The sequence below is a fragment of the Lepidochelys kempii genome, chromosome 7 (assembly GCF_965140265.1).
Source record: "Lepidochelys kempii isolate rLepKem1 chromosome 7, rLepKem1.hap2, whole genome shotgun sequence".
In the NCBI taxonomy this organism is placed as follows: Eukaryota; Metazoa; Chordata; order Testudines; family Cheloniidae; genus Lepidochelys; species Lepidochelys kempii.
Window position 1 is genome coordinate 38903107 of NC_133262.1, and position 13169 is coordinate 38916275.

The 13169-nt window shown below is 37.9% G+C and overlaps 1 protein-coding gene across 2 annotated transcripts in view; it reads right to left on the reverse strand.

Annotated features, from left to right (window-relative positions):
* Window positions 1-8527: 8527 nt before the first annotated feature.
* ATG7 (autophagy related 7) overlaps window positions 8528-13169 on the reverse strand; it is a 271172-nt gene continuing 266530 nt past the window's right edge. For both annotated transcript variants that reach the window (XM_073352299.1, XM_073352298.1), the window contains exon 19: window positions 8528-9686. In XM_073352299.1, coding sequence (XP_073208400.1) covers window positions 9654-9686 — 33 coding nt within the window. In that variant the 3' untranslated portion in view covers window positions 8528-9653. The remainder of the gene's footprint in view (window positions 9687-13169) is intronic.

Sequence of the window (13169 nt, forward strand, 5' to 3'; positions counted from 1 at the left end):
CCAGTGTACAATAGCTTGATTGAGAAATTTTCTGAAGTCACAATCATTCAGGAGATCAGAAACACTGAATAACAATATAATGACTAAATCTTATTAGATCATGGTTAAAAACAATGCACAACACTGTTTGTCATAGTGGGAAGACTGATTGCCTCCTACGTGCAAGATACAGATGACATTTACATCACATTCATTTTCAGCATCTCAAGTTAATATATATTTCCATCTCCATTTCCAAGTCATTTTTAGGCATCCAGGTGCTTGACACTAGTCCCCATCAGATTCTATGCATGATTTACAGCTGCTATCATTCTATGAGGCAGCTGACTAACGTAACAGATACTCTCACTTGTCGGTAACAGTGCTAGAACATCAACAGCAACACAGGCAAACTCTATTTGTACACAACATAATTTTATCACGTGAGCATAATTTGACTTGTTCTCCTTCTCATCCCTACAAACAAGAACAAGCAATTTCCAAGAAGCCTATTTTAAGTCTGTCAAGCTGGATCTGAGCTGGTTGATGCAATTGCATTACCACTCAATGCAGTACAGTGCTTAAGAAACTAGAGTACTTTACTGCTAGGATTTGTGAAAGCACTAGTTATGCATGGTGTACATCATAATACGTCAGCAATAATATTTTGACTGGATTCCATATACTGGTTGCCTAGTAGATTTAATACTGCAAAATTGACATTCATTCATTCATTCCACAAACTGACATGCTACTGTACATAAAATCACAAATGCTGAGGCTCAGAAGCCCAACATGCAAGAGCAACCTCTGCTCACATTAATACACAATAAAACCTCCTTGTCCTTGTCAAGGCACATCTTCCTTTCCAGTGAACTTTCTAGGGTGCTTATCCAAGGGTGGAATGAGAAGATATTTCCAGTGAGCACTACCCTGCAATAAATGCCTGGGAAGAAGATAGGTTATGCTCATGTACAAATTAAGGAAATGTCTGATTAGAGTTTAACCTGGCTGTATGATAGCAACCTAAACTACCCAACTCTTATTTGGAACAGAAAATATGTAGCACTATTTCATATCTGTGTGACCAAACTATAATCAGATTACTACATTTATGTAGCACCTATCATCTCAAAGGATACTAAAGCACAGTACAAATGACAATATACTACTATTGCTTCAACAATCACTGAAAAACAGTCATCTTTGGAGTGGAATGCAGCAGATTTAATTAAGATTGTTAAGATATTTTTCTGTTAACAACACAGCAACCCTACATGATAGTCTGACAGACAGCAAAGAACACCAGGGAAACTGCAGCAGCAATTCAGGTAGACAATGAAATTGCCCAAAATGAACCTGGCTAGGACACCAGGATTGACAAATCCCCCTTACGTTACAGAAGGTGTTAGGGGATGTTTTTAGGTCCTCTGTTTTGTTTCTCATCTGAAAGATAACTGCTGTGACAGCACAGTTCTTCCTAACACTGTGCCAGGGTTTGGTAAGGTACTGAGTAAGCTACTGAGTAAGGTACTTTGGTAAGGTACTCACTCAGAAGAAAGATCACCACCTAGGAGCACCTGGGCTTTCTTTGGAGGTCACCTATTAAGCTCTAACCAGGCTAGCCCTTCCTAGTTGGTGAGAACTGACATAATCAGAGGACAGTCAGAGGATATAGCTACAGACTCTGCCTTACTAAAGTCCATCTATTCCTGGAATAGCATTTTTTGCTGCTGTTTAAACAAAGAAACACTGCTTCATTACTCTACAACAAAAATCACTGCATGTTACTCCAGTGCAACATGCTCTTTCCTGAAAGCAGTGAATAAAATGACCTGGACAAGCAATCTAACTCTTCACAATGAGCAAATTGCCCTTGATAGTCTGATGGCCACATTCTGCAGTGGTATCACAGGGTATTTTGCCTAGGAAGTGCAGATTTGGCCTTGAGCTCAGAAGAATGCAGCAGACAGGAATCCCACGGGAGAACAGCTCATTTCCTCGGTGCACCTGTGACTCCCAACACAGGATGTATTTGGGGTCTATCTATGTCAATGGTGTATTAAAAGGCAGTTCTAACTGAAAAGTGTTGCTTTCAGGAAAAATACAATTGGGATCTAACTCTTACCCTTCAGTGGTTTGAGGCTACATGCTCATTGGGAGCAGGGGGTAGAAATATTTACAAATATTTGAATGAGAAGCTAAAGTATGGGACATAAAAAGTGAAAGCCTCTACCTACTGGATGACACTTCTCCTCCAGAGAGACCTATTGCCTGTTTTCCATGGTAAAAATAAGTTGTTTCAGAAGAAACAATTGTTTTTCTTTTCATTGTTTGTTAGAATAATAATGGAAAAAAATTATGCTCACACTCTCAGCTGTTTCCTCCATTGCACATTGATAGTATATTAGGAATACTGTGTAACAATATCTTGTATGTTACAATTATTTTAGTCATGAATAATATCTTGAATTAAAGTATGATGTCTACTGCTTTAAGTGAACTTCAAAATAGGTGATTTAAAGGATTCAAAAAGATAAATGCACTGAACATGTATTAGTCAGTGTTGGCAAGGATGCTTTTACTATTTAAAAAACCAACAACAACTGATGCAAGCATTAAAGTTAGAACAACAGAGTCTCCATTTAGGAAATGGGTAATACAAACAAAGCTTGGCAGTGATGTCATTTTATTTATACACTCTCTGAGTCATAGATTCCTGAGGAAGTGGCAACTCCTACAGAACTACTGTTTAAGAGGGAGACTTCAGAGAGTTAAAAATATGTACAATTTTTTAAAAAAAGGACATGCAAACCAAACAAATCTATTTAAGAGAATCCCTTTACTCTTTATTTGCACTAATTTGGGAGGGGAATGTGGCTAAAATATAAATGTAGGTTATTAATATTCCCCCACACACACACGTTCATTCATATTTTACCTTCAATGAACGGACACTGCTTCAACCCAGTAATCACTGAGGAAAAAAGTGAAGTAACTGGGCATCAGTGTGCAAGCTGTCAAAACACAATCTAAGGGTTAATTTCCACCAAGGTTGAACTGGTTTTGGAACCACTCAGTTCTTACGTTAGGCATGTTTCCATTAGCTGGGATCAGTTCCTGATGTGTTCCTCCACACCCACATCCAGCCCATACCGGTTTGATTTGGAAACTAGAGCAATGAGAAGCCATCCTGCACCTTCAGGCGCACCAATTAGCTTCCTGCAGCACTGTCTACTCTTGGCAGGGATGCATGAATCAAAGTTAAATAACACAGTTCACACAATACTAAGTCCAAGAAAAGGGGGCAGGGAAGAGGGGGAAGGAAACATTACTGACCTGGTCTGTGAGAACGAGATTGGATTTCATTCTTCCTATTATTCTTTACATAGTGCCTAAAAGCGGGCAAAGTGCTTCACAAAAAATTCAAAGGACTTGCCCCCTTTCCCAGAGAGCTCATAATCTAAGGCCCTGATCCTGCAAAGGTAAGTTAAAGTTAATCACTTGATTAAGTTTTTGCAAGATAGGAGACTAAACAGAGACATGGCACAACTAAAGACGAGGAAAACAGAAGGTAGGGTAAGGGAGTGTGACGGGAAGAGAAAGGATACAAATCAAGATCACACATTTGCTTAGCAATACAGCATTATGCATGTGTTATTGGCATTTCTGTTAGATTACTCAACATATTTTAATTAGGGATTTTTATTTTTAGTATTTTATTTAAAATAACAATTAAAATGCCTATCTTAGACAAGCAGTTAGTGTTGCCACAAAGTAAAGAGCTCCACAAGAGCTATCTGGGCCAATGTCTCAGTGACTCAATGCTTAAAACAAGTCCAAAAATATTTGGAAGATTAGCCATTGTCCATGGCAAGGGGCCAAAGGTTGGTAATACTAAGGATAATGGATGAAGGTGCGTTCTCCATGGAATATATTTTTCATTTCAGTAGTTGAACATGCTGCACAAATGAGAAAATAAATATGCAATTCTTTTTAATGATCATGCTGAATTCCTGAAGTAAGGCAGAGAAACCCTGTACTGATTTGGAAAGATGCATCACACATGCATGTAGCACCATGGTATTTTTAAACCCTACCAAGCCTCCATAGAGATTTTGATCAGCTGCAAGAAAGAAACCTGGTATCAGAATGGGACATCTAGATTTGGTCTCCATTGATTAGGAAGATAGGAATTGCCAGACTGGATCAGACGCAAGGTCCATCTAAGTCCAGAATCCTGTCTCAAACAATGGCCAGCACCAGATGCTTCAGAAGAAGGTGCAAGAAGTCTCCTAGACAGGAAATTTCATTATCATTTGGCAGGATTTTCCCCAAGGACAATAACCTCTGCAATGAAGTTGGAAAATGTTGAAAAACAAAATAGCTGAGGATCCCATCCTTGTCAAAAGATTTGGACAGAAATGATAATGGACTAGGAAAGTCTTGCAGACTATATTTCTTATCAAGCCTGCTCTTGTTTACCAACCTTCCCATGTTTCTTTAATTGCTTTCCTTGGACTATGGCTCCTTATTTGTCTCTAAGCAAACTATTGCATTACCATTTAAAAAAATGTTAGATTTTAAAATACAGATAATGCATCAAGAAAAATACACATCACAGTGTTTATTCCTTCTTTACCTTCTGAGGTGCTCCTAACACATGAAGATATAGTGTAGCAAACTTTGAATCAACGGAAGGTAACTGAATGGCTACTTGCACCCATGATAGAGAAATGTGTTTCTTTTTCTATATATAGAATAGAAACATCTCTTTTATATTGGCAGAATGAGAAGAAAGGTCAATTATATTTTTATTTGGAACACATTTATTTTTGAAAGAATGTGACCTATCCCTTCTGTCCCTCTAATAACTGAGAGGAGACTAAATTAGGTTTGAACACTTAAAAACGTGGCTATACTCTGAAAAACGGCTATGTAAAAAAGGCTCTGTTGGACCATTGATCAATCTTTATGGATCTCAGTGATTCCATTGCAAATGTGGTCAGGTTTTTTCCAAGCTCACCAACTCTGGAAATATCTCCTGGGATCTTACAGATCTTTTCATATATTATTGCCATTAATAGAGGTTCTATAACCAAATTCTGAACTCAGTTACAATTGAGCAATCCTATCATTTCGAAATCTGCCTTTGGTCATATCTTAATAATTCTACTGTATACAGACTCTGCTCTCAGTGACACCTGTGCACCTTGATGGACTTCAAAAGAGTTGCACAGGTGTCCTTATGGGAAGAATCTGCCTCTGAAATTGGAACCTGGTTAACAACTGAATTCAATTCATTTTTTGAAGTAGTGGTGGAGCTGCAGCGTTAGCCAGAGTAAAAACTTATCTTTGTCACTAGTGCTTTTATAAAGCTATAGACACAGAAAGAGCAGATCACTTGAAGAAGAAGGTGCCACTTTTCAGAGCAGAACCGTAATTGAAGATCCTTTTCTGCCTTAGGAAATTAAAGCTAATTGTACATTCTATGGATTTGATTCCTTAGCACTCTCACATGCTTTGATGTGTGGTGGATGGAGCAGGAGGAAGTGCAATGGAGCTCACCGGGAAGCTGGAAATAGGGAAACTCTTCGAAGTGAAGTAGCCCTATGATCCACAGTTTCAATGTATTGCAATGTGCAAATTGCAATTCTAGCTAAACCTAGAGTGAAGTTATTCTGTGAGGGGAAAAAATTATGTCACTACAAGAGGATTCTACTATGTATGTTAAATTTTTATGTCCAACCCCCCCACACCAATAATAGTTATTTAAAAATTAACAGGCAAGTAGGATGGATGGGGAAGAAACATATAACATATTGCTATATTCTATTAATGGTACTTGCATCTCAGATAAAAGGTGAATATAGTCAATCTTTACACACAGAAGATTTATTTAGAAAGGGCACAGTGAAAGAAGAGGAACAAGAGTGTCAAAATCAGCAAAAAGGATATGTCAGTTTATAGCACTGGAGTTCACTCAGGGTCAAATCCCTCCCTCCTGCATAGAGCTATGGGTAACCAGGCTCTATATAGGCAGGAAGCAGAGGGCGTTGAAACCTACCTTCCTCAGCTCACATAAGCCCATGCTCTGGCTGCTACCCCTGCCCACCTCTGCAACAGATGCACTGGGAGTGAAAATTCTGTTAATGAGAGTTTTGTCATTGATTTCAATGAAGCCAGGATTTCACCCTAGATCTTGGGGCCACTGGATTTGTGTGAACACAGACCCCGTGGGTCCATTCCATTGTGTTTTTTCAGGCCAGCCTATGGAAGCTGGCACGGAGAGTCTTTCCACGGTGCAAAGAGGTTCTTTTATTTGTCCCCACGTTGTATTTGTGCCTTATTTATTATGGCAATGTCGCCATGTGAAGGGCCCTGAGCTAGTCCCATGCGGCAGATTCTCAGCTGGTTCAAGTGGTCACATCTCCACTAACTTCAATGGAGCTATGACAGTTTATACCGGCTGAAGATTTGCCCTGGTGGGTAAATTTCACTCCTAAAACACAGATTACAAACACATATGGCAAGTGCATGAACAGCAGCAAATCATGAAATTGGGATTACAGCACTCGGAATTAACCTGATGGGTGTAGGTTTAGCCATATCTTAAAATAGGTTGTGTCCAAAATGTACTCTGAAACGGAAAATATCAGGTTTCTCCTTTTCATTAATGTACTATTAAGACAGGATAGCATTTTGACTGTACCCAGCAAATACATCTTTGACAGGGTGGTACCAACAAAAAATTATCTTTAGTTGATGATGTCTGAAAGTGAGATCTAGGCTGCAATTTTCAGATGTTAATTCTCCGAGGGCCAAATTCATATCTGATGAATCTCTATGGAAGTCAGTGGAGTTACAACAGAATTAAATTTGGCCTCAGATGTGTTGTGCAGATGGCACAGTTGCTCTCTAGGGTGCTGCCTGCACTGCCTTATGATCTCACTATGTTTACATTAGAAGTTTTGTGAAGAGGTAATAACAGCAACCTCAGAGGAAGCTACACATTCTACCACCCCAGCCAGACTGCGTAAATGTCCTAAAGGAAGGGTGGGCTGTTGGCCTGTAGAACGAAGGGATGAGTTTTGCCCTTTCATTGCCTATGAGCTCATTCCAGCAAAAATAAAATTAACCCTCCCACTCCCTGCATGAAGTTCAAATTTCAACTTCCTCCATTTAGCAGCAACAGCAGCAGATGGGAGAGCTAAGCCAAAACCATGCTGCTAGTGTGTACAAGTCAGTAAATAACAGTACTTAGCTGCTTATACTATTTTAATATATGTTTTCACTCATGTGAATATATGTTTTCACAATTTCCCTCCTCAGTAAATGCTTAAAACATTTTAGAAGCAAAATAAGAACAATTTTGGTTTTCAGGGAGAAAGAAAACAGTAAAGTTAGACAACGGAAGTTTTTCCAAGTCAAACTGGAGTGTTTTGGAACATCAGATACATCTGGGAAGCGTATGTTCAGAAAGAAGCACAGTCTGACACAGTTGTACGTTATTGAAATTACAGAGGTAAGGAAGTGTCATATTAACCCTGAGTTTTAGATCTTTATACTTCAATAGTTAAAGGGATACCTACTACCTAAAAATACAGTGCAACTTTATTTGGACAATCATAGTTTCAGATAATTGAGGGAATCTTCAATTTTATTAATAAAACCGGGGGGGTGGGAGGACGACATGACCCTTTTTGGAGTTTCAGATAATCAAGTCTGCTCAATTTCAAATTAGATTTTTCTTTTTCACAATCTCTGTAACTATGAATGATGTAGATGCTGGTCTCTCTATGCAAACTGCCATCATACTGATACTTCCTAGCCCAAACTCCAGTCTGATGACAGCCAGACTATAAAAATTACAGCTCCTTCGAATGCATGAGAATCAGGGACTTATAAATAACCTTAGAATATGTATTTTGTTAGTTTATGTTCATCAAAAGACCATACTTTCCCATGCATACCAATGGAAGCTGCAATTTCCCAGCGTTACTGTTCATGATCAAACAGTCAAGATATCAGATGTGTGTGTGTGTGTATAAGTATGACTCAATAACTTACTTTATAGCTAGATTAATAGAATATATTTTATACTACACTGGCATTAGTTAGCTGAGACATTTGTTTATGGTTATTTGAAAAAAATGTAAGTTTGCATAAGAGGAGATAACATTTTAGACATCCCATGAAGAGGGCGCTGTGTTTCATTAAAACGTCACTTATGTTCAAAATTGGGTGAACTGACCCTCCTGGGTAAACTGACCCTAAAAGAACTTCCCTCAAATGGTATGTCAGCTTAGCAGGCAAATGAACAAGTTGATCTGACTTCTACATTCAGGGACTTGGAACTTAATTAAAGGTAGAGGAAGAACACAAGTTCATTTGACAGATTGACTAATTGGATGGATTGCTTTACCTTTTCTTAAGGCTAAGGACAGAATGGTTTTATATGCAAAGGAAAGAATGGTTGGAAGACAACAAACAATAATGCAGTTTCCATGAATGAAACAATGCAAATAACCAGATTTAAGCTGTAAAAGAGGCTTAAAACAATTTTTTTTTAGTTATTTCAAGATGCAAAACAATAGATATATTTCTCTTTACATTTAGAGTAGTAATACACTTGATATTTTAAAATTTTGAGTTTCATAAATTATACTTTTTCTCTGTGGTTCTCAAACTATGGTTTTGTGCACCAGCAAGAATGAAACATTTCAGATGCCTCCAATGGAAGATTAGAGTTAGGACTGTTTTGGTGTCTATGAACATGCTAGGTGGTGGGATTTAAGAATGACAAAGCTGGAGAACCATTGCCTTTATATATATATATAAACAATTACATTATACACTTTTATCTAGCTAAGGACCTAACTTCAAAACAATTTTCACTGTGTAATGGATCTTGCTATAAGCATGATAGTCCCTAATCAGGATATAAACAGAGTTTGGTCTTCACTAGCTACGCAATGTCAAATGATGCTTTATCCACAGTGTGGAATCACGCTAAAGCTCAAGTCTTTTACAGGACTCTAAGAAGATTCTGAAGCTTTGTCTGTTCCCATCTGCACATGCAAGACCAACTCCATTATAATAAGGAGGGGGGCTAGCATGTTACAACATGATCTAACACATTAAAAATTTGTAGGTGGATGTTCGGTTACCTTTTCCCAATTCCCTTAAATAACAATGTGATTTAATTCCCATCTATAGGGGAATTTTCTTATAGCCTGACTATTAAATACTTATAAAATGCCACAAATCATCGAAACATGAAAAATACAATGTTATTTAGGCCTATATATTGACAAGTAAAATGAAAACTGGGGCAAATGAAAACACCAAAGGCTATTTAAAGTGGCATATTTTATATGTAAGCTATGTTTAGAAACTGAAAAAAAAAATAGAAAGAGGATTTAAACATAACCACATTGCTCTAGCAAGATAGTTATCTCATGCACAGGATAAAAATGAAAAGCAGGGGAGAATTACATCCACAGTAGAACTATTATTTTAGTTCAAGATAATGTCCCATTCATAGCACAGATGTAGATTATATTTGTTTATATTTGTAAATCAAAATGTGTAAGCAATCATTAACTTGTCAAATGATGGATAAAAGACATCATTGCAGCCTAAAGCAGGTCATCTTCCACTTCATTTGGTTTTCAGACTGTTTCATCATCACTCATGTCCCAAATCTGTAATGAGAAAACAAGCGATATTTCACTCAAATATGCTTTCAAAATACCTTATAAAACCACTAATCCAATCCACAACTAATCAGTGGAGTCTAGGTTTTTTGGATCAGTAAATCATTTGCAAACCAATCTCTTTAGTTGCACACACATTTTGGCACTTGTACTTATTCCTATAATAGTCTGGATGAATAATTTTCATTGGTTGTTTCTAAGCTATCCCTTTGGCTGTTTGCTATTCATTATGTAGGGTGTGTGGCTGTTCACTTGATATTGTTTCTGCTTGCTGATTGCTTGACAAATTGTTACCAGGAAAATAACAAATGTTGAATAATAAAGAATACATTTTCAATATAAAACTTTAGGAATTTGTGATATCATCTGGAAAAATCAGTGGCCACGCATATATCTGAGAATAACCAATAGTATGACCCACAAAGAACAGCAAATTTAATTCAAGATATATATATATATATATATATATGTGAATTTGTTTTCCTCCTCATTTTTTAAGAAGTTCTATTAACCATTCAATAATTTACTGAAAAACATATTTTATGCAGCAAGATGTAATTGTATATTTACTTTGGTTATGACCAAGACATATCCTGGAAACCCAACCTGGAAAACAAGGTTAACATATTCACAGAATCTCAATGGAACCTGGAGTCCTAGAGGCCATACAAATTGAGGGTAAGTTCTGTATTTTCAATCAGTTGTTAGGACACAGAGTGCTGCATTTTAAAAAATGCAAAAACTTGCAATGGCACCTGTGTACATTCACTAGAGTGCACACTAGAGACATGCCTGTTCTTTCATGGAAATGCTGGTGCATTTAGCAGGTTTTCCCACCATTTATTTTGGAGGGTCAGTGAGTGGATGCCCCAGACTTCATACCCATAAGTTCAAAATCTTTGCATTCTTTCTGAAAAGTTCATGGAGTTTCAAATAACAAAATGGAATAATCGAAAAGGAAACCCCACAACAGAGTATGCCGTAATAGTGGAAAGTACCATAGGTCTGGTCTAAGGTTTACTGTAAAGGCCACTAACTTATGTTTGAATTTTTTTAGTTGTAAAATAAGTCTGCTATACTAAATAACCATTCTCCTTCCCCTCCTCCCCCCCCCCCCCAAGTTGCAATTAGAGATGTGAAAAGATAAAGAACTAAGGCAGGGGTTCTCAAACTGGGGGTTGGGACCCCTCCGGGGGTCACGAGTTGTCAGCCTCTACCCTAAACCCGGCTTTGCCTCCAGCATTTATAATGATGTTATATAAAAAAGTGTTTTTAATTTATAAGGGGAGGGGCTTGTACCCAGATGCTTGCTATGTGAAAGGGGTAACCAGTGCAGAAGTTTGAGAACCACTGAGCGAAGGGATAAGAATGAAGGTTCTCTCATGGATCAGTAACTGGTGAAAAGACAGAAAACACACAGTAGGAATAAATTATTAGGTTTCAGAATGGAGAGAGGTAAATAGTAGTATCCCCCAGGATCTTTACTGTCACCAGTGCTGTTCAACATATTCATAAATGATCTGGAAAACGAGGTAAACAGTGAGGTGGCAAAATTTGCAGACAATACAAAAATACTCAAAATAGTTAAGTCCAAAGCAGACTGGCAAGAGTTACAAAGGGATCTCACAAAACTGAGTGACTGGACAACAAAATGGCACATGAAATTCAGTGTTGATAAATGCAAAGTAATTGGAAAACATAATCCCAACTATGGGATCTTAGCTGTTACCACTCAACAAATTGATCTTGGAGTCATTGTGGATAGTTCTCTGAAAACATCCACTCACTGTGCAGCTGCAGTCAAAAAAATCTAACTGAATGTTAGGAACCATTAGGAAAGGGATAGATAATAAAACAGATAATATCATAATGCCACTATATAAATCCTTGATACGCCCTCACCTTGAATACTGCATGCAGTTCTGATCACCCCATATCAAAAAAGATACATTAGAATTTGAAAAGGTACAGAGAAGGGCAACAAAGATGGAACAGCTTCTGTATGAGGATATATTAAAAAGACTGGGTTTTCAGCTTGGAAAAGACATGACTAAGAGGGGATATGATAGAGGTCCATAAAATCGCAACTTGTGTGGAGAATGGGAATAAAGAAGTGTTATTTACTTCTTCACATAACACAAAAACCAGGAGTCACCCAATGAAATTAATAGGCAGCAGGCTTAAAGCAAACAAAAGGAAGTACTAATTCACACAACACACAGTCACCCTGTTGAATTTGTTGCCAGGGGATATTGTGAAGGCCAAAACTATAATGGAGTTCAAAAAAGAACTAGATAAGTTCAAGGAGGACAGGTCCATCAATGGCTACTCCATGCTCTGGGTGTCCCCAGCCTCTGACTGGGAGTGGACTACAGGGGATGGGATCACTCGATGATTGCCTGTTCTGTTCATTTCCTCTGAATCACCTGGCACTGGCCACCATCAGAAAACAAGATACGGGGCTGGATATACCATTGGTCTGACCCAGTGTGGCCATTTTCATGAAAAGTAAATTAGTTTGCAAAGGAATAAGAATAATTTACACTAAAAAAAATGTCCTCCCCAAATCCTTGCTCTTTGAATGTAAGCTGTAGATTTTATATATTTCTCCCTGTCTGATTACCATTTACAGTGACTGAGTCAAATTCATTCCATTTAATTTAAAAGAGTTATATCGGAGAATGAATTTGGTCCTGTAGGAATCATACCTTAAAGCGGGACTTTAAGGAATGTAGCAAGACTACCTAGCAGGTTGTCCTTGGCTTTACTGAAAGGCTGTCATAATTTTACCCTTAAGTGTGCGAGAAATTAATCTAAAACTTGGACCATTCAATGCATGTCCCAGCTAAATCCCATAGACAGACTACCATGTCAGGTTCTTCTGACTACAAGAATAAGATTGGCATTTCCAAGGCACAGGCCTTGGACCTCAAAAGGTTAGCCCACCATAATAGCTGAATCTAGGAACTATGAGCATCACCTTAGTGATCTTCTGTTTCTTAGCTGTCTCTATCGAGTATCAGGCCGAGGTTATCTGCCTGGAAGTGTTGTGTGTTGACATTAGGCTGGCCACAAGATTATTCTCTACTTTTCCATCCTGACTGATGGAAAAACATGTGCCAACAGAAGCGTAAGATGCCAACATTTATTTGGACTGTAAACTCTTCAGGGCACTGACTATCACTGAATTTTTACAGTGCCTAGCACAATGGGGTCCTGTTCTTGGTTGGCCCTGAAGCACTACTGCAATACAAATAATAAATAAAAACAACTGTATTTTCAGACAGACTGTAATTGACATTTACATATAATTTCCATAAAATCTAACCCTGCAAAATATGACTTTTCTAGAATTTGGATATTTACTGACAAAGCCCCACCAAAATCTGGACCTAGTAATGTCTACACACAGCTCTCTGTAAAACACATTCTTTAAATGGTAAGATTTTCTCAGTTCCTAAAAGTGGTTGC